Here is a 27,667-nt window from a genome sequence, read left to right as displayed (position 1 = left end):
TCTGTCTCTCTACGCCTAATATATGGGAACCGAATTAAAACATAACCCTAGGTCAAATAATTCCTTCAATTTGTGGATTATTTGACTTAATTGGGAATTACTCAACCTAATTAGGGGTTACTCAATTAAATTGAGAGTTACCTAATTAAGTTGGAAATTGATTTGATACCTACCACAATTAGGGATTTGATTATTTTCCTAATAAATCAAATCCATAATTAATCAAATCAATCCCAAATTGGGGAGGAATAATTCCTTTCCATCTACGGAATTATTCCTTTGAAACCCTAGCTCCCGAGACCTCTATAAAAGGATGGCCACACACAAGGGTTGAGATACGTCAAAATTACTACTAAAACTCTGCATAAATTTTCCTCTCAAAAACCCTAGCCACCTCCTTTCTCTCCCTCTTTTACATAAGGCTCTGGCCGCCCGGTTTACACCATAAACACATATATCTCCGTACCCTAGTTAGCTAGTGTTTTTCTTACAAAACTCTTGAACTAATTTAGGCATCGGAGGGCCTTTGGCCAACACCCCCCGGGTGTGGTCCTCTCATTTGTTCTATTTTTGCAGGGAGAAAGAGGCGGCGAAGAAGAAAGAGGAAAGATTCGATTTGGAAATATTCCTCTTTCTTCTTCGCCGCCTCTTTCTCCCTGCAAAAATAGAACAAATGAGAGGACCACACCCGGAGGGTGTTGGCTAAAAGCCCTCCGATGCCTAAATTAATTCAAGAGTTTTGTAAGAAAAACACTAGCTAACTAGGGTACGGAGATATATGTGTTTATGGTGTAAACCGGGCGGCCAGAGCTTTTTGTAAGTGAGGGGGGAGAGAGGAGGCGGCTAAGAAGAAAGAGGAATCTTTCCAATCAAATATTCTTGTGGGGAAATTTGCTCCCACATAACACATTCTTCTTATTATTGTGGCCGATAATAACCCCTTAACCTAAATACTTTTGTAGATTTTCCATATATGAACACAGCCGTATAAATCATTTATGAACCACAATTTGCATCTCAATATGAAACTAATATCTTCCCAACAGCACTAACTGTTTCCCCTCTTAGTTAGTAAACTATAAATTTTCTTTTCCGAACTCACATACACACACATATATACATATATATATGTATGTACATATGTGTGTATGTACGTACGTACACGACGCTTTCTGCTTGTATGACAATATGATGAGAAATCCTACAAGCTTTTCAAGTCTCGTAAGAGTGGTTTTTGAGCTAAAGCATCACATGGTACATAAAACAGTGAAATTGAACATTTGATCAAAGTCTTTGTTTCCTGTCATCTGTATCTATCCAGAAAGCAAAAACAGCAAGCAGGCCACCCTTCATAGAGGCAACCAAGAAGTCAGCCGCCCCTTATATTAATGGCTGGCCTTGTCATCAGAGAACTACTTGCTATGAAGCAGGGAGAAGTGCATGACTTGCACAAGAGTTTGAAATTTGAGTGCCTCCAAATAGGGGCTATCTCCCTATCTCCCAATGGGAAGAGTTGACATTAGAGAGATCCTTTTAAGTTTCCACATAATTTGTTGGAAGCCCATTCCAGACATGCCAAAAAGACAGAACTCTTTCTTAAAGCCAAAAGCTACCAGACAAACTTTTTTTTCTTTTTTTCTTTTTTTCTTTTTGGGGGCTAATAAAGCACCTATAATTTCAATTTCTCTAAAAATGAAGACAATAATCATAAAGTAAATGAGTGGGAGGGTACATTGCTTTCTTCCAAGGCTGGTCCAGTAACAAAAGGACCAAAGGCTGGTCCACAAGAAGAGGAGAATTGGAACCTCAAGTAGGGTTGACAACAGAATATACTTTTTCTTTCTTTTTCTTTCTTTTTCTTTCTTTTTCTTCTAGCAATTGGATTGAAATATGCCTGCCTACATTGTTTGTAGCTGTGTCGAAAAGTTCTAGTTTCACAATTGTCTCATTGAGTTCAAGATATTTCATTGTGAATTGGCATGACTCACATGTACAAAATGGTTGTTGGGTTGCATTGTTGCTAGAAAACCAAAAGCAGAGGATCCTCCTACCCAATCACATGTTTAGGAAAACTATCCATCCCCAAAACCCTCCAATCAGATATTTACAACCCAAAAACAAAAAAACAAAAATCTATGCCCCAATCCCAGTTCCCAGTCAATCACAATAGAGGGCTATCTCCCAAACCAATAATTTGTTTTGTGAATCTCTTAACTCCAAGTAACTGTTTGTCTCTTTAGTGTGCACCAAATAAATTGATTCACACTCATACGCATGATACATAATATACATATTCATATCTCCAAATCCAAAATCCCCAAAACCATGGCCAAAGCTCTAAACCTAATACCCACTTCAACTTTCCCGCCATTTTCATTCCCCACAAGACCCAAAAGGAAATTCTCAATTAGAGCCACAACAGAGTCCTCTGAGACCCCAGTAAGTTCAGCTTCTGTTCAAACCAAACCAGAACCTTCATCTCCACCATTGACATTCGCTCCTCCGCCCAATTTCAAGCCGCCGGAGCCGAAGCGGTTCGGCGTCCGGCCGGATAAAGTTTTCGACATCTTGGGGGCTTCTCTTGCCTTGCTTTTTCGGTTGGGGACTGGCGTTTTCGTTTCTGGGTATTCAAGCTTTTTCTAATTTTTGAATTTTCAGTTCATTTTCATCCATTAGATTTGTTCAGTAAGCCAAAGATTATTGCTTTGTTTGCATCTGGGTTTGTCTACTAGAACTCTATAATGCATAATTGATCAGTGCTACCAGACCACAAAGCTGAAAGCTTCTTTTAGATATGTTTTCTTTTTTCGGGGTTTTAATGAAAAGAAAAAGGCTTTAGGCATGAATTCGATAAGCTATAGTTAGTATTCTGACTACTTTTTTTTAATTTGGCTGCACAATGGCAGGTATTCTTTCTCTTTCGTTTCCAAAGATGACATTCCCGCAGACCAGTATGCTCTTGATTTTAATGGTACATGTTAATTTCATATAATTGCTCCTATGCCATTGTTGATGAAGTTGTTGTTAAATGGCTAAACAAAAGGGGAAAAGTTAACTATTTTGAAGTTATGTGGAGAAGTTTTCCCATGTTGGTTCATCATGAGTTTTCCCAATAATGAAAGTTTGTTTATTTCTTTGGCATCAAGCATTTTTTTATCATTATGAATATGGAATTTTGGTTTATTTTAATTTAAACTTTTTTAACCATAACTAAAATATCTGATAGTTTTCAGTATAGCATCTGAGTATAAGAGGTTTCAAGATTTTATTTTATTTTTTCCTTCCAATTTTCATATAACAGATTCTAAGGTGAAAGAGACTTCAAAAGTAGGCCCCCGGCCACAGAAGGCTATTGAGATATATGAGTTTGAAGGGTACTTTATTTTTCATACCATAGTTTTGTTTCTGTATTTTAAAACTTTGTAGTAGCAATCTCTAATTCCCCTCTGAGTTTTACCATACAACTCTAAAACTGACTGCATGTTTTTTTTTTCTCCACACATTTGATTACCACGGATAATGCACAGCTGTCCATTCTGCCGGAAGGTAACTTCAACCCCGAAGAAATTTTATTTAATTATAAAGAATTTATTGTGTGTATACAAATGCAAGTTGCCACTTATTTTTGCCATATTATTCTTCCATGGAGATATGCAATGGATCAAATGTCCAATTGGAGGCTTTTTCACAAACCGAGCACATGACTACATTACTAGACAGTCTCATAGTTCAGGCGAACCATGTTTCTTTTATGGGTATTATGCTGAAAGCTGTGGTAACGAATGTGGTTGGTGTTTAAATTGATTTTAGGCATCTAGTTTTAGCATATTGATATTGAGTAGTGTTATTTAAGATCAGGCTGGTGATCTTCTATTTCATTTAATAGATAAACAACTTTGAGCTTCACAGCTCTCCAACCAATTAAGGGTTAGATTGTCAAGATTCTGGTTAAATGTTTGTGCTTAAGGTCCATAGGAATACTGTCTCCTAAGTCCATCACATGTGTTTGTGACTTGATTATTATGGTAGTGGTATACTGCTGAATATACATGTTGTGCTTTCTTTATTTTGTGGATTGACATTTGCGTATGTATAGGTTAGGGAAATTGTTGCAGTGTTGGACCTCGATGTTCTATTTTATCCTTGCCCAAAAAATGGCCCAAACTTTCGTCGCAAGGTTGCTGAGATGGGCGGAAAACAGCAGTTCCCTTACATGGTTAGACACTAATACTTTTGAAATATTTATTTATTTATTTATTATTCTTCTGTTTATCCTCACAGCCAAGGTGTTGTTATCCTTGAGAGAGAAAACTTTAAATAATCCTCAATTGAAGAATTTATAATTAGAAGCAACAGAAAGTTGAATTGTTAGCGTATTTATAAATTGCTTAGAAGCTCCAGGGTATTGAAAATAAGATGTGTCAAGCTGTCTTTCACGAAATTCCACTAGCAAAATGCCTATGCATGTCATCTCTCCATTTCACCTTTAAAATTATTGATTGTTTCCATAATGTCATGAATTTATAGTCATCCCTTGAGTAAAATTTCAGATATGTTGGATGGTTTAGAGCTGGGTTGAGGACTTTTTGTGTCAGAAGCTCATAGCAAATTTCCAAGAGAAGGGACTTTGCATATAATTAAAATAAGAGACCCAATAGATTATAAGTGCTACATATAAACATACAGAAACTTTTCAAAATATAGTTAAATGATTCCATGAACAAAGGCACAATTGAAAAACACTAAGCTAACGCTTAACTTTTTTCTTAAACAGATGAAATGTTAGTATCTGTCATAGTTTTTACTTTTCAACATCATTCTTTAGTTCTGTTCTATGTCAGTTGTAACATATGCCTTCGTTTCAGCTTGTTATTTATTATATCAGAATGGCTCTGAGTGGCAGCTACACTTCAACTTTTGTGTTTGGTTGCAGGTGGATCCAAACACTGGCGTTTCAATGTATGAATCGGATGATATAATCAAGTACTTGGTTGGGAAGTATGGTGTGTGCGGTCTAATCTTGCTGCAATCACTTCATTTCATGATGTTTATTATATACTTTCATTTTTACAGTATGTGTAGATATGATAGCGAATATATACATAATGCAACTACACTATAATTTTTAGATTTACATATTTATACGTTAGGTTTATGGTAACCATTTGGCATGAAAGCAGTATTACTAGGCTTTACAAATTATGCTTCTATATGGTGATGCACTTTTTCCTTTGTTTCTTTGCTGACAGGAGCTACTATTTCTTGAATTAAGGACTTCTAGTAATTTTATCATTTTTTGGTCTCTTATGCCTTTCATGCCAACAACTTTACACCAAATTCTGTTTAAAATTTCTCACACCCCCCTAAATGTTTGTGCAGGTGATGGAAATGTTCCTATTGCATTGTCACTTGGTTTATTGACGGTTAGCATTTGACTCTTCTATTAGCAGTTCCTCTCAGTCTATAGGAAGTATATTGTTAAGAATTTATTTAAATCTATAAATTCTTGATTGCAGACTTTGACCGCAGGCCTTGCTATGATTGGTCGTTCAGGAAAGGTTAGATGGTTTTTTTAAAGTCAGTAAATTGTTGTGGGGTGGGGGGTGGTGTTTTCCTAGAATGTTCCTACTTCATTAATTGCATGATGCATTCAACACTAAAATTTGTTCACATTGAATGTCTAGGTTATGTTATCAAGAATTTGCTTTTACGTGCAAATTGTTTTATAACTTCATTGATCAGTCTTGTGTTCTTTAATTCTGTTCAGGGTTCTAGCTATTCTCCATCAAGACTACCACCCAAACCACTTGTAGTATGGGCATATGAGGTTAGAATATCATGCTCTTACTTTAAATCAGAATTTTCTGGTGAAGTCCCTCATTAAGATCCAAGATAGATAGGCCTTGATCTGTTCCATATATATGGATGATAGTTCTGCTACCAGGTTTACGTCTGAATTTTGGTTTCTTTTATTGATACATGCGCATATACATCTCAGTGTATTGCGTGCACACAAGCACATGTATGATCCTGAGTTTTAGTTTGGAATTGTTGTCTCTTTCAGGGATCTCCTTTTTGCAAAATTGTGCGTGAAGTACTTGTAGAGTTAGAACTGCCTCACATATATCGCAGGTAAAGTATGAGTAACAATGTTAGGTCTTGCATTATAATTTATAATAAACTTTCATTTTGTCACCATATTAACAACGTTTTATTTGTACATACACAATGCTTTCTATGGTAATGTAATTGAGCATCCCAAGAAGCAAATTAGGTGGACATAAGAATGATGATCTGGCCCCTGTAAATCTCTAGTTTTCTGTGTTCATTGCTATTTAAATGTGGATACATGTAATTGTACAGTATCTTTGTCAGGGTTATGTATTGGGATGAAGTGATTTATTGTTACATTTTATTTTCAGTGTATGCTTTAAGCCCTCATGCATTACGTAGTGTTATTGTTGGAATGTGTGTGCACTCGTGTATATAATTCATACGTATGCTAACATGTATCTATCTATATATTTGAGTATCATTGTCCAATTTTTTCGTTTTTTCTGAAATTTCATTGCTAGTTTCTTTTACTTCCACTTTCACATTTCTCTTAGGGCTCTCATAATATGTCTATATTGTTTCTGAACTTTGGTATAAAAGAATTTTTTTCCTTTGTGAAAAGAGCTTTTTGTTTAGCCTTCCTATCAATATCCTCTCTTTCTGTTTTTGTGTGTACAATTTATTACTGAGGCTTATTCTATTCTCAATACTCTTTTCAGCTGTGCCCGTGGCAGTCCAAAACGACAGATACTGTTTGATAAAACTGGACGCTTTCAGGTACTGTCAATATTCTACTGTGAATTGCCAAAACTTTATTTTTGATCATATGAGAATGAAATTCCTTTTGACATGCGTAAATTAGTAAGATGACAGTAGCAATCTTACAATACTGGTTGGCAGGCTCCTTATTTAGAAGATCCAAATACCGGGGTGGAGATGTTTGAAAGTGCAGAAATTGCAGAATATCTGAAAGCAACATATGCGCTATAATAAGCAAAGCTTTCCAAAGGCGCATGGACTTTTTTTTATTCTTATGATTTTGTTTTGTATATTTCTCACATTTTCTGTTAAATGAAAGTGTACAAGTCATCGTCTTATTCCCATACAAAAATACTTGAACAGCTTTTTAGATGTATACAATTTTTTTTTTTCTAGTGGAATAAATTGCCTTTGTTTGGTGCTGTGTGTTAAAATAGTGTGTTGCATGACATGATCCAGTAATATTGTTAGATACTTGAGCAGAGATGTATGCATGCTTGAAGTTTTACCTTAATGTTTTTGAATGATGTTGTAACTTTCTGTCGGTGTTAGCTGGGAGTTGCATTTCTTACAGTTTACAGACTCATCTTAGGTGGACTAGAAACATTACCCAACAAGATCGAATGAAGAAAAATGTTACACAACCAAGAAAGAAAATTTGTGTTGCTGTTGATTTCCTAAAGAAATTGTTAAATCTAGATCTCTTGAGTACTGATGCCCTCCTAGTGAAAATGTTTCTGCTATAACTTCTGCATCTCTTCCATCTAATTAATCAAAACTCTCTACTGTCAGTATAAAATGTAATTAGTTTTGAAGGTTATCTATGAAAGAAAGTAGTGCTGAAAAGGAAGTGTGGTATGTGATATCACATTGTGGGGACTGAAGGTATATGGTGCATATCCAAGTGGAGCCTTTTACTTTGGGTGGAGAATCTCTATCTCAGGTTTGAAGCTGAGAAAAAAAGAGTTGTCAACGGTTAGCTTCTAATCTGGCCATACTTTTGTGGAAACTGGGGTATGTTTGTTAGCAGGACATCTACTACCAGATGTCCCCCAGCTTTCATAAAGAGGATGTGTTCAAGCTTCATGGATATGCCATTTATGCCCTTCACTTCCTGCTTACTCTGACTTCCAATTTGTAGGTCCAGTCCAGTCAAATCATGCATATGGGAATGTTCAAAGGCCAATTATGGGTTGCTTTGTTATCATGCGGTCTTATTGGTTCTCATCTTCATGATATTAATTTTGTTTCCATAAAAAAAATTGATCATATGTCAATTGGACACTAAAAACTAAATTCAATGGTCGTTTAACTATTTTAGTGTCTCATGTCTAAGTATCCTTGTATATTGGTTAATTAAGGTATTAGCCTCATTACCAAATACGGGAAAGAAGTCTTTCATTACAATCCTTTAAAAAAATATATGGAAAATAATTTCCTATCAAATCCTTTCTGCGAATTGAACAGGACCTTAGGTGTAACATGTTTATGTGTTGCAGCAATCTAAAGATTCCACTAGCGTAGCATTATTAGCAAAAGGTTCCAACTTTCTAGGTTGACACAATCACATATAGAATGGTTTTGAATTCTACAATATTCTCCAAAGATTTTTTAAAAGAGAAACAGATGAGGGAATATTGAAAGTGCATATGTAATAGGATGTGGAATGCTTATGTTCATGTGACATTTAGATAAAGCTTAGTGGCCTGTTTGGACAACACAGCAGAATACTCCAGAACAGAGGTAGAGAGGGAGGGCCTATTATTTAACTTTTGGACACATGGGACCAGAAACCCATTAACTGTGCAACAAGTGGGTATAGTTTGGGATTGGTGATTGTTGAGGGACCCCATCAACAATTAGAAACCAAAACGTGTGTAGCAGGGGAAGGTAGTATTTGTCCTGAAGAATAAAGCTGAGGAAGGGATTATGAAAATAACTGTTCTGGGGGAAGAATATATATATATATATATATATCCTTGGTGTTGCCCCCACCATTTTTTCTGTTTTAAATTCTAAGCTTTCTAGGCTTATGTGGAGTAATCTGTCTTGGAAACAATGAATTGGTCATCCTTGGTGCCTTTCTTTAGTGGAGTATGTCGACAGTTAAGGTTGTCATTTGAATAAGACTTAAAAAACCCAAGCTGAATTGGTCTTCTTGATGCATGTATTCCTCATACAAGTTAAGTAGAATATCGATCATGTGCGTTTAGTGGGAATGCCTAGAAACTAAAATAAGGAGAGAACACTGCTAGGGTAAATGCGAGATCTAATCCCGATCCTTAATGTATGTAGAGCACACAATGCATTATTAAATTCGATATTTTACATGTAAAACGCACAATACATTAATTATTAAGTTTAATACCCTACATGAACGACCGACTCTTAATATTTTTTTTATTGTGGAGCTATGCCATTGATATTTTATTTTCCTTGTTTGCTTCACATAATGCCTGCTTAAGTAAAACTTGAGCTGCGTGCCACTTGGTGAAGTGTGGATATATGATTATAAATCGATAAAAAAAGAAGAAGAAAAAAAAAAACCACTTGTTGACCAAGAGATGGTTGTGGTGGTGCTCCGAACATCGAGTTTGTGTGTTTGGTTATATGTGTTGGTGGAACCACTGCTTAATTTATTAGTTGTGAATCATATGGCCGCATTCTGTGTCCTCTTCTGCTCTCTATCTTGAAGCTTTCCGTAGAAAAGCCTTCACATTGTGTGTTTCAGGTTTACCTTGTTTTTTTCATTGTACTTATTTTTTCGCAAAGGAACCTTTCAGCATAAATTTTACAGCGTTTTCTTTCAAGAAGATTATATTTTATTTGTGAAGAACCTTATTTAAAAGGCTTTTATTTAGTCCTGTAAATGTGTTGCTCATGGAGGCTTGCCTCAGGTTTTCTTTCTAACAATAAACCAAGTCTTGAGGCTTCTAGCTCTAGTGATGGAGCAGTTCCTCATATCCATGGTAAGATTTTGAATCTTGTCATCTCCTCTCCAAAATTCGAAAAAGGAACGAATGATAGTCGTACATTTGAATTTGGACCCTTGTTTGGATACGGATAATGTTAAGATCAATCGCTCACACGCGTGTAATCAAATTCTGATCATTGATGCATTATAAACTTTATATACAATAATATTCAGGTGACATGACTGACTGAATCACAACCTATTTAATCTTTTAATAGGTTCTGAGGTGCAAAATTGAATTTTAATTTTGGACATTCAACTTTTTATATTCATAGATTATGAACATATGCATAAGTACATTTACATAACCACAAACCAATGGTGTTAAACTTGACCATCTCTCCATCATTTTAGTAATTCCGGGTTGGCATCAAAACTTATTATAAGAATAATCAAATTAATTAACTTTTCTGCCTGCCGGACTAATTGGTACACAAAGAAAATGAGTGGTCGAAACATTTTTTTTTTTAATTATAAAATTTTCAGTGCGCACCCGCACCAGGCATCAACTTTATGAACCTTGACATGGCCATGAATTTTGCAGAGTTTCTAAATTTTAACCCATGAATGAAGGTGAATCATGAAATAGGCCAAGATCTAAGTAGTACAACTGTTAGGCCCCAACCAAAAATATGTTTTGTTCAATCATCTCCACTACGTGATGTTAAATTAGAATGTTTTTGCCTCTTAAACTTTGCTTTACAAGAAGCAAATATTTTTATTTATTTTTAATACACAAGTGATATAAAGTGAGAGAAACATAGGACCTCGAATGCAGGTTTTTTTGGTTGTTATTCAACCCTATAAAGGTTACTTTTACACTTTCTCATATATCCAAGGGCTCTATAGCAAAATACAATAAAAGATAAATCCAAAGTTCTCTAATTAAGGAAATATTTAGTTATTAATCACAAAATATCCAAACAACAGCAGAAAGGAATAGGAGGCAGCAGCAACAAGTGTATAAATAGGTAAAGACATCAAAGCTAAGGTGCTCCAAGAGTCTCGAGAAATAACGGCTAATTTGCAGAGAGTTAGCCTAAAGTTAGCAGCCAAGGTGTGTGTATGTTCAAGGTACGTATAGCAAAACCACAAGTTGAAATTCAATCACTGATCAAATCCATAGAAGAAAATTACAGTTGGATATAAAAACTACTAAAATATTTCTGTTTGATTTGCATGTCAGGGTAGACAAAGCAATAGCAATAATGGCCCTTAGAATTTGCTTCTTGTTCCTTGTGATAGCTTTGCTGCTTGCAATTAGCACTTCAACTTGTGTCCAAAACGGTATGATATCTCTCTCTTTCCCTCTAACTTCTTGGGCATTTAGATTATGTTTTCTGACACATAACTCCCTATTTGTGAACTTGAATGTTCTCTCTCTCTCTCTCTCTCTCTCTCTCTCTCTCTCTCTCTTTTCTAGTTCGGTTTCTGCTATCGATAATGGTAGCTTTTCCTTCTGTATTCAACAATTGTTGCCCATGAGATTTGAACTCACGACCTCTTCCAATTGTCATCGTTTACAATTTTTACAAGTGACAGAACAAACAAAGGAGCTAAGCTCTTTTTCTTTAAGATGCATGCATTCTTGCCATAGGTTTTCTCTATTTACTACATGGTAATTATGTTTGCTATCTTATCTGCGTTGCCATGAAAACCAGAAGCACCAATCGAACTATTTTTTCTTCTTCTTCTTTTTCTTAATTGCTGAATTAAGCATAGTTCGTGTCATATTATTTAATAATTTTTGTTTATGTGCTTGAAATTTATGTACCTGCGGACCTGAGTTCAGTTTCATTTAGTTACTCTGGCGCAACTGGCCCAGAAAAATGGGGAAGCTTGAGCCCAAATTTCTCGGCATGCTCAAATGGGAAGATACAATCTCCTGTGGACATCGTGAAGGGCATACTTACCCCTAGCAAGAGATTAAAGCCATTAACCAGAGTCTACGGTGCTTCAAATGCCACTTTGTTTAACAACGGCTTTAACCTTGGGGTTTGTTCTTCAACTTCTTCCACACTGACACTACGCATCTTTTCATGTTCTTCTTTTGGTGACACAGATAGTTTGTTTGGTGAGAACTTATTTTAATTTTACTTTTTGGTGACATGGCTTGACACATAAAGGGCTCATCAAATAAGTCCAATTGGTAAAGTTAGATGGAAAATGCCTTCAAATTTTAAAAGGGGATTGCATTCTTTTTTGGAAACTATTTGTGTATTTTATGTGAAAGTAGAAATTCCTACTTTTCTGTCGATCACAGTTTGTGTATATAAATTATTTTGTTTGTACGTTTGATGAATTATTTTTATATGTGTTAAATTGTGATATCCATAAAAGAATAGGGTTTTTTTTTCCTCAATTCTTTGCTCATAAGGCGGTTTCAATCTGGGTGGCAGAATGAAATGTTTGGTTGGTCATGTAAATAAAGTGCCATGGCACAAGACCAACTTAGGTGTGCATGGGTTTTCTTTATGCAGGTGCAGTTCGAAGGACATGTGGGGATATTGGATGTGGATGGTAAGAACTATGACTTGAAGCAGATGCACTGGCACTCTCCCTCTGAGCACCGCCTTAATGGAGTCCAGTATGTGCTCTGTCCCATTCTCTCTGTCAAATATCATCTTCTATTTTATCCGAATTGAGTGGGATACAATTATTTCTACCCATCAATTGAAAATGTGTTGTACCATCTCTCTAATAATGTTCGAACACACATTTGTGAGTCCCGCCTTAATGGAGTCCACCCGTATTAGAAAGATAGTATAACAAGAAAGTACAAAAGAGTACACTAAATAAATGTCAATGATCATTTGATTTAGTAGCACTCGGAAACGTAGCAAAATAAGTGTTTGGTTGGTTGAGAAATTTTGAGCCTAAATTAAGGTTGTGTTGCCAAGCCTGGAGGGTATATATGAAGGCAGCCCAATAATTTAAGGTCATATGTGACACAATCCTTATAATTTGAGGCGAAATTTTAGCCAGGCCCTGGAAAAACAAAATAGTCTATAAAACTTACAAGAAAAGCAGCAAAAGCTTACAGGCATTTCCTTTAACTGCTACAGATTTCCAGCTGAGCTTCATCTAGTTCACCAGGCATCTGACCAGAGCGTGTCCGTTGTGTCAGTTCTCTTCCAATTCGGCAAGGATGATATACTCATCTCTAAGGTAGAGTTCTTCTCAACATGTAGTTATCTATTGTTCTTAAAGAAATTGAGTGATACTTGTTGGAGAATTGAAATGGAATGAAATGAAAATTGAAATCAAAGTTTTAAGTGATAATTAGTATTCAGGTCCTGATCCGAGTTTTGGAATCCAAGACTCGCAGCGTGCTGCTCAGCCCTAGACCTTTAGGATTTAGGGTTTAGAGTTTAGAATTCGAGTTTCGGACTTTGAATTTAAGTTCATGACTTGGTTCGAACTACGAGTGCACAACTCAAAGTTTGGGCTCTAGCAAGGGCTTGGAAGGGGTCATATACAAATGGGAAATGAATTTTCCGTCCTTCTACTTGGGGAGAATGAGATTGCTTCTTCCCAAACCATGTATGCCAATCAAAGTCACCAAACAAAGAAATTGTCATGCCATGTGAGCTTATGTTGATTCCATTACAAGTTCATTCCAATCAATCAAAACATTACATTAAGTTTGAGAAGGATATATTCTTGGGTTTAAGGATAGTAGAGAAAGATTTGATGAAACTTATCACTACAATTGGCTAATGCAGATTAAGGACAAGCTAACTGAGCTGGCCCAGGAGACGTGTAAAAAGGAAGAAGATGCTCATATTCCCCTAGGAACCGTAGATCTCAACGAGTTGCAGAAGAAGAGCCGCAAATATTTCAGATATGTTGGTTCTCTCACCGTTCCTCCATGCACCGAGAATGTCGTATGGAACATTCTTGGAAAGGTACTTACTTTGTGCGCTCGCACACACACATACATACATAAATACATATATGTATTGATACGCACCCCTAATTTGACATATTCATGCATATAGGTAAGGACCATTTCCCAGGATCAGTTAAATGCTCTGAAAGCACCATTGGATTCAGATTGCAAGAACAACTCAAGACCACTGCAGCCTCCTAATGGACGCCAAGTCGAGCTCTACGATGAGCGTAGGGACCAGTAAAATAGTCAACCTAGTTGACATTTACATCAGTTTAGTCAATTGTCATCAGCGTGAGTTGTAGTAAAAGCGAGTCTTCATAGGTCAATTGTCACTGTATTTTTGTGCTCAAACTTAAGATAGAACTAAGTAGAGGTCCAAATCGACTGATCGATGTTGAACCGTCAAAGGATGAGTTGTAGTTAGGAGAAGTACATAATCTAGAAAAGATTGTATTTTGTGTATTTTCTTTCAAAGTTGATTATATATGATTAATATATATATGTGAATATGAAGGAATCCAGCTGAGCAGCTCATATGGATGCATTAAGTTCTTCATGAAACGTATGTGATAGGTAGGGTGATGCATTATTGGGTCAATGACTTCTATCTCTTTCAATTTGATTACATAACAAGACTAGTGATTTAAACCACTATAATTGGGTGGCTCATCTAGCTAATGACAACGACTTGCTTCATTCTTCTCCCAAATACGCGCCTTGATTAATCACATAATTAATCAACTGGATTAGTAGATCATCCATATATTTATCGCTAAACGTGCTTTAAAAAAAAAAAAGCAAAGGAAAAGAGTTGTGAATAAACCGGCACTATATTGTATAAACATCGTTGTTGTTGATGATGTTACAAAACCAAATTCTTGTCCTATAAAAGCAAGTGTTTTATTCCATTTAAGAAGGTTGTGAATACAATTGGGTTATAAAAGCACTTTTTTCTTGTTTTAATCAAATATTAATCAAATGACAAAGGAAACAAGTACAAGAATTTTCTTTTTGTTCTTTGGTAAGTAGAAGATTCAAAATATCATTTGGGTCAAATCTAGGAGAAAACTTGGTCGCAATAGGGATAATGATGTTTTACTATTTCCATCCAATAACCCTATGCGATGTAGAAAAATTATCACGTGTGTCATAACCTTATTAGTTGGGGATAGCAAAACAATGTTATCTCCGTTTTATGTAAGTGTTTCTCCAAAACCAGGCCCAAATCAAAGCCAAAAAACCAAGAGAGAGAGGACATGTCAAGGATGGTGAAAAAACGTGTGTGAATAGGTGAATTTTTAATGTTTTGAGATCAAGTTTTTCCAAGAACATATCTTTAAATATTTAACACTAATAGAAGAGTAATATAAGGAGAGTAATTTATGGATATAGGCAGGCAAGGTGGACATTTTCAATGAGAGTGATGATCTAGTCAATATTCGAAATCGTTTACATCATAGATACAACCTTGTAGAGTCAACAACGCTTAAGTCTTCATACTTGACCAGATTCCAAAGCCAAAAACAAAGACTGATGATGGACATATCTAACTCTTTTTTTTCTTTTCTCAAGTTCATCATAATACTAACTTTCATTGTCATATGGTAGGAGTAGCTATATCTATAAAAATGCAAAAATAAATAAGGTTGTCGTAATTATTAACCAAACAACTTTAATGTCGTCAATGTAATACCCTATATTTCTATGTATTTATCATCACGTGACGAGAGATGTAGAGAACCGGAGATAAGGAGTAAAATTATCAAGCCAAAAAAATTAAAATGTATTGTATCCGCTACTAAGCATTTATCCACTTGTATTAGCGTATTGTATCCGCTACTAAAATTGCATTGATATTATCTACCTTTTTAAAATAAAAAGAAAATATTCAAATTCGAAAGGTAAGTAAGAGTCCAACTCCATCCATTGGCATTTCTAATGCGGTAGGCGAAAACTCCTTTCGTCCACTAAAAAGCCCTCAAATCAGATGCGGTCAATGCATGACTACACTACACATGTTTGGATTTTTCCAGTGTCATAATCTATAAAAATAATAAACTAAAATAAATTATTTAATCACAATCGTTGGCGGTGGCGGAAGTATTGGTTGGCTTCGGTGGAATATAGACCGTCTAACTCACCAAATATTTTTTATTATTTTAAATCTGGGTAAATATTCTGTATTAGTTTTCTGACAATTAAAAAAAAGTAAATATTTTGTAACCCACAAATCCAAATCCAAATCCATCTCATCTCAACTCTCATCTCTGACCTATCACAATTTGGAATCTGAGTTATCCCCAAAATTGTAAATATAATTATTTTCGTTAAAATTAATGCAGACCAATTTCCATATCATTCACAAATCTAAGCTGAATTTGTTTCTGGTTTTCTCCAAAACATTATTATCCAAAATTACAAGCAGATTTACAACTTCTCACTCCAAAAAACATATCTATTTACACAACCTCATTCTCTAATGAACTGGAGAATAAAAATGAAACGGAAAAAAGAAAAAAAAAACGAAAAACGTAGAAAACGGTAGGCAAAATATATCTTTTACCTCTAACCCCGGTGGAGGGAAACCGTTATTCAACGCGCCACGTCATCCAACGACAATTTAAACAGGGCGAAGGCGGTCCCACATAGACTACCATTCACGACCTTAACAACCCCATTGCTTCCTTTGCTTCCTGGCTGTGGGCCCACTGCTCGCCGTCGGATCAAGAAACCTCGATTCCGAACGTGACTAGATTTACGCAACGTCGATACCGGCTTCGCCCACCCACGACCCGGACTTCCGACCCGAAACGAAGCGCTTCATACCGCCCAAACTGGGCGGTTCGCTCTCCACGCTTTGTCTCGGAAGCGAGTCGATGGACAGCGTGTCGAAATCGTAAGCCGCCGACCGGTCACGCGCTCTCCCCGACATCACGCTGCTGTGTCTCGGAGGCGAGTCCGCCGTCGCGTAGGGCGATTTGGCCGACTTGTCTCGGTGACCGTGCCGAAACATCGCCCGAAAACTCGCGAAGAAGCCGGTTTTTCGTCTCTCCTCCGGCTTGATGGCCTTCTCCATGGACGACTCGGCCGACGGCCTCTGCCGATTCCGAAACCGGCGCTTCCGATCCCTCTTTGATCTCACCCTTCCCATACACGAGACCTTCGGAGACGACGGTTCGATCATGGGAGCGTCCGATTTCCCGACCGATCCGGAGCGTTTGGGAAACAGTCTAGTGTTTCCTGCCTTGCAATTCCTCCGATTCTTAGTGTCGACGTAGTTGTGCTTCTGCGGCTTCGGTAGGCCGATAATCGCAGCCTTGGACTTCAAGTTCAGTGAAAACCTCTGAGAGTTGGAATTGGAGTGATTCGGATTCGGATTCAAGTTATTGGAGTTGGAGTTTCCTTTCGTGGAGTCTTTGCGCTCGTAGAAGGCGTTACGATCGAACCAATCGTACTCGGCGTCTTTCGAGAGCCAGAAGGATTCCGGAGGGAAATCCGGCGGCACCGCCAGTTCGTCGGCGTTGTCCTCCTCCGGTCGGTCTTGGCCGCCGGTGATGGCGTCGGCCTGCGTCTCACAGGCAATTTTTCGATCCATTGAGCCGCCCGCACACGCCGATACTAGGGTTTCCAAATCGACTTGTGGCATAGCGTGGAAAAATTAAGCTGAAATGAAGCAAATGAGAGAGAGAGAGAGAGAGAAGGCTGAGGAGGAAGTTGGGGAAAGAGGAGGAGGGTTTTATAAGAGAGGGAGAAATAAGATTTTATTTCTTTATTTACTTGATTTTATTTTATTTTTGGTTGAGATAATGGCTTTCGTTTCAACTTGTTGACTCGTGTGCTTTGGAAACAATCGTTTTTTTCTACAGAGAGAGAGAGAGAGAGAGAGAGAGACGGAAAAGGGCAAAAGTGGGAAGGAAAAAAATATGTTTCTTTCGTCAAAAGAATACGAAAGCAGGTGGTACAAAACGCTGATTTGGTTTACGCACTCGCTGATTGTCGATTTCTTGATTCTTTTCTTTTCTTTCTTTCTAATTAATAGTTGTTTTCCTTTCATTAGTTTTGGCTCGGCTTTTACGATGGCTTGGCTCTTGAAAAACCAAGCTTGTTTTAGAGATATAGAATCAAATTAACCTTTTCTTTTTCTTTGTTTAGTTCTTGTGTAATTGTTGATTGGAAAAGAAACAAACCCTCAAGTTCGTTTGCCCACATGCAAAGGTTAACATTCAATAAAACCGAAAACATAAAGCATACTCCTACCATAAAGTGCGTAAATTATTGGATTTACATCTAATAATATGTCTGAAGTTAATTGTGTATCTAATTAAACTAAACTGTCTTCTTTTAGAGCTCGTTTGGGAGTGATTCTTGATAGATCAAAAAGCACTACTATGGAGAATCACCTAAAGTAATTATATGGAGAAGCATATGGAAAGTGGTTCTCCTCAGAAGTGATTTTGGCCTATCCATAATCAATCCTAAACGAGCTCTTAGTCCAACTTTTAGTGCACCCAACTTATAATTGTTAACAAACTGGATTTTAACTCGTGGTATTTCTCTTTCTCATTATTGGAAAAAGTTACATGTTTAAATCTGTTTTCCTCCTATTAATTACAAAAAATATAATAAGGGTCTTGTACCCAAAAAAAAGAGAGCAGATTTTGGATTAATGTGAAAAGTATACCGAAATAGTCCATTCAAATTAAAATTAATTTTCAAATAATTCATGACTATTTAGTCAAAACAATAATAATTTATATTTATAGTAGTTTATTCGGTCTGAGGAATTTAGGGGTTGAATTGGGAATTAGTGACCAAATTGAAAAGCTTGTTTGACCTTAATTTTGATAAGTCACCTTATCTTGATAAATTTTACGAGGGGTTTCACAGGTAAAAATCATATTCAGGATTACCTTATGTGTGTGATGTAGTCATGTATTCATAGTGCTCCTTGTTAGCTAGGGTTTGAAAAATAATCCTTAAGGATTAGTATTACCGAAAATTGGAATTAATAATTCGATGGAAATCTCATCCTTGATTTAGGGAGATATTCATATCTTAAATCAATTATAATTCCCCTAATTAAATATAATTAATCGATCTAAGAAATTTCCATTTTCCATGTGTCACCCGCTTATTGGTCATCGAAATATTTGCTCTCACACAAGTGTTATAATATGAGTGGACGACATAGTTTATTTTTCTCCCTTTTAGGGAATAGTATAAATAATTCACTTATATTATAACACATGAACAAAATGTATCATGTAACCATACTACTGTAGTATTCTATAATTACTCAATGAATTGGTAACACGACGTGACGTTGTGACCATCACATAGAAGAATTACTCCTTTTATCTTCCTTATGGCCACTGGTTTTGTTTCTATTAATTATCCATTTGTTATAAGTTCATGAGATATGTATTTGTTACGTATGCGTTTTTAATTTGTCTCTTTTTTACTTTACGTGTGTTTTCTCTAAATGACAACATATTACTTTGTGTGATTTGAGTGAGTGAGAACTTTACAGACGACATATCTATCATTTCTACTAAAACTTTTCCATTGGTTTGCGATCCTGTCTTATTTTTCTAATAATTTGTAATTTATATTCAAATCTTTGGATCTGAAATTCAAATCTAAATCGAAATCTTTCAAGGCCAAACGTAACCCCAGCTTACATATATATACGACCGCACCACACTAGCTAGGTTGGCCACTATCTGAAATATAACATATAAAGTTTAATTGGTGAACTATAAATATAAATGAATTCATTGGACCATGACCCTAGCTACCATGAATAAAAATCAGAGTCCTAATGTTTGAAAAATGGATACTCTTTTATCTTGGGTGGACTTTATGAGAACTATATGAATTTCTTATAAATAATTTGATCTTCTCATAATTCAAATGAGAAGAAAAGTAAATGCAAACATATTGCTTTTTCTTGTTATATTGGAGGAAAGAAATTCCACTACCACTGTAGTGGGAACCCATTGGCCAATCACATTGCTTTCAAAGACTTAATAGGCCACAAAAATGAGAAAATATAACCACATTGTGGTTTGTAGAAAATGCACACTCACTAGGAAATCTAACATGGTGCCAAAAAAAATCATAGATAAGTTTTTTTTTGGGTCAAAATTTGGGAGGGGGAAGGGAGGTGTCATTGAAGTTCAAACACGAAACCACTGATCTATAGACAAATGCTTTTATCATGGAGCTATGCATCGTTGGCAAATCATAGGTAAGTTAGGGAGAGAAATTTCTCTACCCACCCAGCCCCAAATGCCCGAATTTCCCAATCAGTCGATGACCAAATCTAACAAAAAATAATGACAAATTGAATAAAAAGGATAATAATATTCCATGACAACTTGCTGCATTAATATTTTATTTAACTTCTCTAATGATCCAAGTCAGGTGTGCCATCCTGTCCCCATGCCTAGCTCCCACAGATTGAGATGCTTAGAATATGTGCCACCGCCATATGTACATGAATAATGACAGTTTGATTACTTGAAGATTACATTAATTAATGATGGCTTTAACAAAAACTGTTGATCGTTCCTTGCATTTCTGCAGGGTGGGCGTTGTTTATGAATGAATTATTCTCATAATTAGTATAGAAACTTTTGTACCACTTTAGCTCAAGGAAAAAGGAATTTAGCAAAACGAAAAAGAAGAAAATTAATTTCGTTGGTCGAGATTAATGTATGAAAAATGTATGAAACCCGTTGATTCTTGAATATTTGACTCCTTACAGATAAATCACATTTTGATGCGTATATGTAGAATTTTCTTTTTTGCGTTTTTAATAATTGACTTTAGTATGTGTTTCGGCTTTTGATTGATAGGTAAGGAAGAATGACTCTTAACAACACAACAATTCATCGAACACACAAAATATAATAGTTGAGGATCATTTAAAGTAATTGATAAAGAAAAAGAAAAGAAACGAAGAAACTTGCACAATTTTAGGATTCATATCAATGATATGAGACAACCCATGCCATAACATCATGAGCTAATGAAATCACTTTAAAATATTGAGGCAGTTGGTGGCTGGTCGATTTATGACCTCGAGTTATGGCTATAGGAAGATAATGGCATGCTTCGATGCCCCTTAAATCAGGGGAAACAAAATTATTATTAGCAATTAACTTGCATGAGCAGCCATGCATGATTGCATGTGATGGGTTTCCATGTCTCCTATTTGTTAACATTATGTAGCTTGCCATGTCTCATATGATCACATAGTCACATCACATATGCGAGTCCATCCATGCATGTACCCCCAACTCCTCTCACACTAATTTCCATTTGCCATCAAATGCAAAAGTTTCATGGATTTAAAAAATTACTAAACCGAGTAACGCTAGAGCGCTTATACATACATACAATGTAATAGTAAATAAGGATGGATGGAAAGGGGATTTCGATTCCATCTCCATCCCCAGATCGAGAAATGTTAACCTTTCTCATCCTCAATTTTCTCCTCCTGTATAATCGTTTTATTCAGAATTTAAAGAATAAGTGGTTAATTAAAGCATAAAGTTTTGAAGTAAAGGGTTTTTTTTTATATGCCAATTTCTTGTACGGACATACATGCAACGGAATGTTAGTGATTTCCAGCAATGCTTAACAACCATGGAGTACCCTTTTCCAACTACCCACTTTCTTAAGTAATAATTATATATCCAGGATTACGACAGAGAGGCTTGCGATGCTATATATATATATTTACCTACCGTATATCACGGGCTACTTCTCTCAACCATTTCAACCAATATTTCATAATCTTCCATGATTAATTAAACCCTAATGGCTTTTGTTAACATAATCTTCTGTATTCTTCTAGAAAAATAAGTGTATGAAGCAAGTTGGTCATCTCCTACCAACGTTAACTAACATAAATATTTGGCGCATTTAGTCAATATATTCTTGCTAATTACTATCTAGTAGATTAATGATGCATGCCTCCAACTCAGGGGGGGAGCCATAGCCAGGCCTGCCATGGCCCTGGCACCCCATTTAATTTTTAATCTATTGTAATATATTATAAAATATATATGTTATAGCAATACAATTACTGTAATTAGATTAGTGATGGCCCTCCCAATTGAAGATAAAAAATCTATGTGGAAGTGATTTTGAAATTTTGGCCCCTCCATGCTAAGAATCCTAGCTCCGCCACTGCTCCAACTTGATTAGTCCGAGCTTGGATGGATCCATTGGTTATATCAGCGTTGTATGTTTATGCGCGTTCGAGTGCAGAGTAGGGAACACATCTGTTCTAATCAACTTGGCAAAAGCTGGTGTCTGCAAAACCTAAACTACTTCAAGTAAAGTATGTGGACAATGATTAATTTATTTGGTACATAAATTATAACGGATGATTGCCTGGGATTTATTGAAAGTTTGATTGCATGGCGAGCCGAACTAAATCAAGCCGATGGAGCCATAGAACATATATAAACAAAGAGAAACAAAAGTTGGAGGGGCCCTGTGTGGTGTGGGGTATGCTTTAGAGATACTGTTGTTAGCCCGAGAGAAGAAGTCATACTTTATAGGTAATAACGAAGACGACATTGCATATTGCATATGGACCGTCTAAATGTGGCTTGCTTTGCTTTGGTAGCCCCAATCAAATAATCGAAACAAAGACGCCGCCAAACATGAACTTCTTGTTGATACGTGAGCCATGATCATGAACCTCCATCTTTGGTTAGCTTCTAGAAGATGAAGCTTTCTTGCACTCCACTAAAATATGTCTGCTTTCTTTTTCTTTTCTTTTTTCAATGTACTCTTTGTACTTACCGAAAAACAAAACAGTAAAGAAATAGTTATACTTTATAATCTCTTTTAGAAACAGCAAATATGGAGGATCCGAATCTAGGACCTTACTCGAAGGAGTAAATACTTCAAATTACTACATATCAGTGGATTTTTTGCAATTAGTATGGATCGTTTGAATACGATTCAAGGAGTAATAAAATGGAGAGTGATCTCGTTACCGAAAAAAGAAATAAAACAAAATGAAAGGAGAATTGGTGCATTTTGTTTGTTCATTTAGTCAAACCCTAGGGAAAGTAACTCAAAAATTATGATCCTTAGAAAGTACATATCAAATGTTGACCCTAGAAATCAAATTGTGAGCCTAATTTCTCTTTACCATAACAAAACAAAAAAACTAGCTAGAGAGTCAAAAGTAATGCACTACTACTATACATGTTGAAGGGAATCAAGCTTTAAGTTATACACCATAAAAAGGTTTCTAGATGATTGAAGATGAGTTTCATATGAGCTTTCTTAAAGGAGGAGGCATGGCTGCCGAATCTTGGGAATAATTAAAAATGAAGCTGGACCTGCTGGCCCTCTTTCCCTACCCCTCTATTTTCCTTTGTGATGTCAATCCATGATTTTAACTTAAAAGCTAAAACATAAGACTGAAACAAAACAAAACAAAAAACTAATAATTTACTTTAAAAAAAAAAACTAAATAACTAAAAGAAAGGAAAGATAGCATCATTACAGATGATAGAAACGAACAAAGGAAAGGGACAAAATAATTTGTATCCTGGAGTGCTTCCACTTAATCATGTTTCAAAACTCGAAAATCATCCATGATATATTGATTTTGTACTGAATTTTTCAGTAATTTCATTTTCAAGGTACATATATCAAACAATTGGTGATAATTCAAGTGATTATCTATTTTGTGTTCTTTAACATGGCTATTTTCTTCTTGTTAAGAGTATATAATTTTAGTCTTATAACATCTTAGAAGACAAGTCTTCCATCTCTTTAACAAGCTCTGTATATCACTCTATCTCAATGGGGCTCAAGAGCTTTTGTGATTCGGTGCTTGACAGAGGCAGGGACCTATCCTATTTATAATGAGCTTTAGTTGGTGTAATTCTAATAGGATACGCCCATTACAATCCTATTAGAATTCAACTTAATCACCAAGATGTTCATGTTGTTAAACATCGGGGAGGTAATGGTTTGAAGAAGATAATTCTAAAATTGGACATGTCTAAAGCTTATGATAGAGTGGAGTGGGGTTTCCTTGAAGCTATGCTTCAGAGGTTGGGCTATAATGATCGATGGGTGAAGCTTACCATGGATTGTGTGTCCACTGTTACCTATTCTATCCAGGTTCGAGGGGTAGCGACTGGCTTGATTGTGCCGACAAGAGGGCTTAGGCAAGGCAACCCCCTCTCACCTTATCTGTTCTTAATCCGTGCAGAAGGGCTGTCTGCTTTGTTATCATGTGGTCTCAAAACGAAACAAATCAAGGGAATTTCAATGGCTAATGGAGCCCCCACTATTTCCCATCTCTTTTTTGCTGATGATAATCTACTTTTTTGTGATGCCCACTTATCTGATTGTACAAATTTGCTTCATATTCTCAGATTGTACGAAAGGGCCTCATGCCAAAAAATTAATTTTGACAAGTCTGCAGTGTGTTTCAATCCCAAGACAGATCATTTAATGAAGTAATTGATTTCAGAGATGCTTGGAGTGCGGATTGTAGCTTGTTATGAATGATACCTCAGTTTTCCCACGTTAGCTACTCGAAATAGATCCCAAATGTTCAACCATGTTCAGGAGCTCTCGTGGCGCAAGCTAAATACTTGGAACATGAAGCTTCTGTTGGCGTCAGGAAAAGAAGTATTAATCAAGGTAGGTGGGCAGGCTCTTCTTACGTATACAATGGGAGTTTTTCAATTGCCGCAGACCTTGTGCAAAGAATTATTGGCTATGATAGCTCGGTTTTGGTAAGGGAAATCTAATCAGCGGGGCATACATTGGATGGGGTAGTGTTCGGTTCATTTTTACACATGATTTTTCATGTTATTCACCCACTATTTTGAGTTAGTTCTTGACATTTTATAGCTTTTTACTTCCTTTTTGTGTTTTCTTAGATTTTGCCTTGGTTGGGATGAAAATGAGCTAAAAGTGCATTATTAGTTATAAATTCTGTTTTTGTTCATTTTCGTAGGTCAACTTCTTGGCCTGGGATCAACATGCTCTGGTGCTCGGATGAGGTCATGATCTTCATGAGACTTGTTCCAATGGATGTTAACTACAACATATCCAAATTTGAGCTCCATTGGACAAGTATTGCCTATCCAACCAATCCATCATGTTACCACAGTTCTGGAAATCCGGATTTGGCCAGCTTTTACCTCCCTTGTGTCATCTTAACTTCTTGTTACCATAACTCTTGGTAACAAGGAATTACATTTGTAAAATAGATATTTTCTGAGCTTTTGGCATCTTTGTGAAGTCAAAGCTCCATCATGGCAAGGGGACAATGGGCTAAGGCTTTATCAAAGGTGGTAGTTTTATATTAAAAGGTAAAAGCTGGAAAGGAGGAGAGAGGGAGGAGAAGTCAAAATTGCAATCTGATATTGGGAGCCTTTTGATCGTGGGAAATGAGGCTATTCCACATTCTACACAACTTGAGAGCAGCTTTTGAGGAGCTAAGAGCAAGGAAGGAGAAGGAGGTGCAGCCAAGGAAGAAAGGAGAAGACTTCCACCATTGAAGACTTCAAGCTTTCATCATTTCCAAATCTGTAAACTCCTTCTAGTTATATTTCGAGTTTGTATTTGGAATAAGTATGAGCAACTAAACTCCATAGCTAGGGCTTAGGTTGAAGCCCTAAACATGATTACCTTATTGTTTTGATGCTTGAGTGTATGAATTTCTAGATGTTGTTGATGAACCCCATTCACTAATTGAATTTTATGATATGTGTTTGCTTCCTTTGCTTAATCACCTTAGGTTGTATGCATGTAGCTAAAGTTGAGAAGTTGTGTAAGATAACCAAGAACACAATTTCTAATTAGCAACAAATGATTGAACTTGTTTAAGTGAGCATCATGTGAATTGGTTTCTTGACAACAATTGATGAATTCCAATTCACCAAATTAATCTATCCTTGATGTGTGTTTTCCTTGATTGATTACCTTTGAAAGCATGCTTCTTGAGGTTGTTGGGATTATGTGTATCTTCATGTTTTCCTAAGCAATAGATGGATGGAGTAAGAACCATCCATGTGAATTGGTTTCTTGAATACCTAATGTAAACACCATGCTATTAGGGTTCTTGTGATGTTCATATTCTCTTTGAACTTAATGGGTTTTCCTTGCAATCGAATCGAAGTACGAACCATACCTAGGTTCGGTTATGAGGAGGGCACAAGTATTGTAGCACGAACCATGCACTTTACGTATATTAGAGAGAATCAATGCGTCTTGAGCCACGACCCATGGTCTTGATTGCGAACATCTTCATCAATACATTTAGAGTTCATCACTTGAGTATCCATGAACATGGATAGAATTGTTTATGGTGGATTCCGAAACCCTAGTGTTTGTTACATTTTAATTTCACTTTTTGATAATTCATCTCTGCCATTCACATTTAAATTCAAAGTCCATTTACTTTCATGCAATAGAAATAGGTCACTTGAACCAAATAAAAAAACCCCCCCAATGTGTGTGTGAGTTGCGTGTTTGACACGTTTTGTGTCTTTGTCACTGAATTTTGTTTGTTTCCGTAATTGTTTTGGACTTTTGGTCCGCGTTGTGTTCTTGAATTTTCTGTGCTGATTCCAACCGTATAAAGAACGTGAATTTTGGATAAACGGTTGGAAAGTTATAGATCAAAAACTGGACAGAGGTCGAAACTGAAAAACAGAGAAACGAATCTGTCCAAATGGTGATAAACGGGTGATAGAAAGTGCTGTTTGTGTTTTTCTTTGTTTTCTTGTGTTGTTTCATTTCTTTTATCTTCCTTACTTCATTTTTAGTTTCCAATTTGTATTGTGTTTGTGTGTTGTGTAAAATTAGTGTTCTTTACGTACTCAAATTAGAACTTATAGGAAACCGACAAGTTCTTCGTGGGATCGACCCCGTACTTACATAATCTATACTTCATTAGATTCGTGTACTTGCGGGTATTTTTAATTGGTTGTTTGCACATTAATTTGTGTCCTTTTAGGAATGCAACAGGTAGCGAAACAGGCGTGGCGTATTTTGGAGAAACCCAACTCTCTGGTGACAGATTCTGAAGGCTCTTTCCACATATAAACTTCATGGGGGCCCCACTAGGTCATTCTCCATCTTTGATATGGTGATATATTTTTTGGGGACGAAAGGTTATTGAGGAAGGGCTAGTTTAGCGAGTTGGGAACAGAAAATTAATCAGGATTTTTCATGACAAGTGGATTCCTAAACCGCGTACTTTTAAACTGTTATGTAATGCATGATTGGATTGGAATGCTAAGTTGGCTGATTTAATCATTGATTCTAAAGCTTGGAATTTGGCTTTGCTAACAAACTACTTTTATAGGGAGGATAAAAAGGCAATATCTAGCATAGCCTTAGGGTCAGTAGCACAATTGGGTGACAACCAATACTGGTACTTGGAAAAAACTGGTAAGTACTTAGTTAAAATTGGCTATCAGGTGGCTTTATCCCAATGTGACGAGAACTTTGATATTGATGGTTCCGATTCTAAGGCTCGATAATCTTTTTGGAAGCAACTTTGGAAGCTTGAGGTGCCAAGTAAGATTAAGAATCTGGTGTGGAGAGCATGTTTAGACATTTTGCACACTGCCATTAATTGTATAAGAGGAAAGTGGTTCAATCCCAAATTTGCGTTAGATGTGGCAAATATTATGAGGATGCTTGTCATGCTTTGTGGAGTTGTAAGTTTAGCAAGAAGTTTTGGAGGTGTATGAGTTTTGTTGGGTGTTTAAAATTAGTGGAGGCTCTTTTGTAGATTTACTAGATACGGTTATTAGAGCTTGCTCACAGGTCGATTTGGAGAGGTTTGTTTGTTGTGTATTGGAAGCTATGGCAGACACGTAATGATATGTTGCATAGGAACTCTATTCCTCGAGTAGAAGATTTAGTGGAGAGAACTATGGAGCTATATGAAAATTACAAATCCTGTTTGGTGCAGC

General features: G+C 36.3%; 3 protein-coding genes across 4 annotated transcripts; 2 read left to right on the top strand and 1 right to left on the bottom strand.

Moving 5' to 3' along the window:
* The first annotated feature begins 1,962 nt into the window (after positions 1-1,962).
* On the top strand, positions 1,963-7,230 carry LOC110744305 (Thioredoxin family protein). The gene is made up of 12 exons (XM_021944279.2): positions 1,963-2,624; positions 2,907-2,971; positions 3,302-3,374; positions 3,528-3,546; positions 4,097-4,216; positions 4,934-5,003; positions 5,380-5,423; positions 5,517-5,558; positions 5,768-5,827; positions 6,065-6,132; positions 6,774-6,831; positions 6,955-7,230. Exons 1-12 carry the CDS (start codon positions 2,275-2,277, stop codon positions 7,042-7,044), a joined length of 1,059 nt encoding a protein of 352 aa, XP_021799971.1. The 5' UTR covers positions 1,963-2,274; the 3' UTR covers positions 7,045-7,230.
* A 3,475-nt stretch (positions 7,231-10,705) lies between these two features.
* Positions 10,706-14,208, top strand: LOC110744304 (alpha carbonic anhydrase 1). Of its 2 annotated transcripts, none has more exons than XM_021944278.2 (7): positions 10,706-10,861; positions 10,974-11,074; positions 11,580-11,782; positions 12,268-12,374; positions 12,853-12,955; positions 13,513-13,695; positions 13,789-14,208. In XM_021944278.2, exons 2-7 carry the CDS (start codon positions 10,996-10,998, stop codon positions 13,921-13,923), a joined length of 810 nt encoding a protein of 269 aa, XP_021799970.1. In that variant the 5' UTR covers positions 10,706-10,861; positions 10,974-10,995; the 3' UTR covers positions 13,924-14,208. The 2 variants fall into 2 exon arrangements, with proteins under 2 accessions (XP_021799970.1, XP_088112216.1); XM_088256090.1 differs by having other exon boundaries at positions 10,746-10,861; positions 10,979-11,074.
* A 1,842-nt stretch (positions 14,209-16,050) lies between these two features.
* LOC110744307 (uncharacterized) lies at positions 16,051-17,428 on the bottom strand. Its single transcript, XM_021944281.2, has one exon. It carries the CDS (start codon positions 17,326-17,328, stop codon positions 16,438-16,440), a length of 891 nt encoding a protein of 296 aa, XP_021799973.2. The 5' UTR covers positions 17,329-17,428; the 3' UTR covers positions 16,051-16,437.
* Positions 17,429-27,667: the final 10,239 nt, after the last annotated feature.

This window comes from Prunus avium, chromosome 7 (genome assembly GCF_965620075.1).
Source record: "Prunus avium chromosome 7, drPruAviu1.hap1.1, whole genome shotgun sequence".
Classification (NCBI taxonomy): Eukaryota; Viridiplantae; Streptophyta; class Magnoliopsida; order Rosales; family Rosaceae; genus Prunus; species Prunus avium.
The sequence above is the reverse complement of the archived record's forward strand: the minus strand, read 5'-3'. Positions and strand labels throughout refer to the sequence as shown.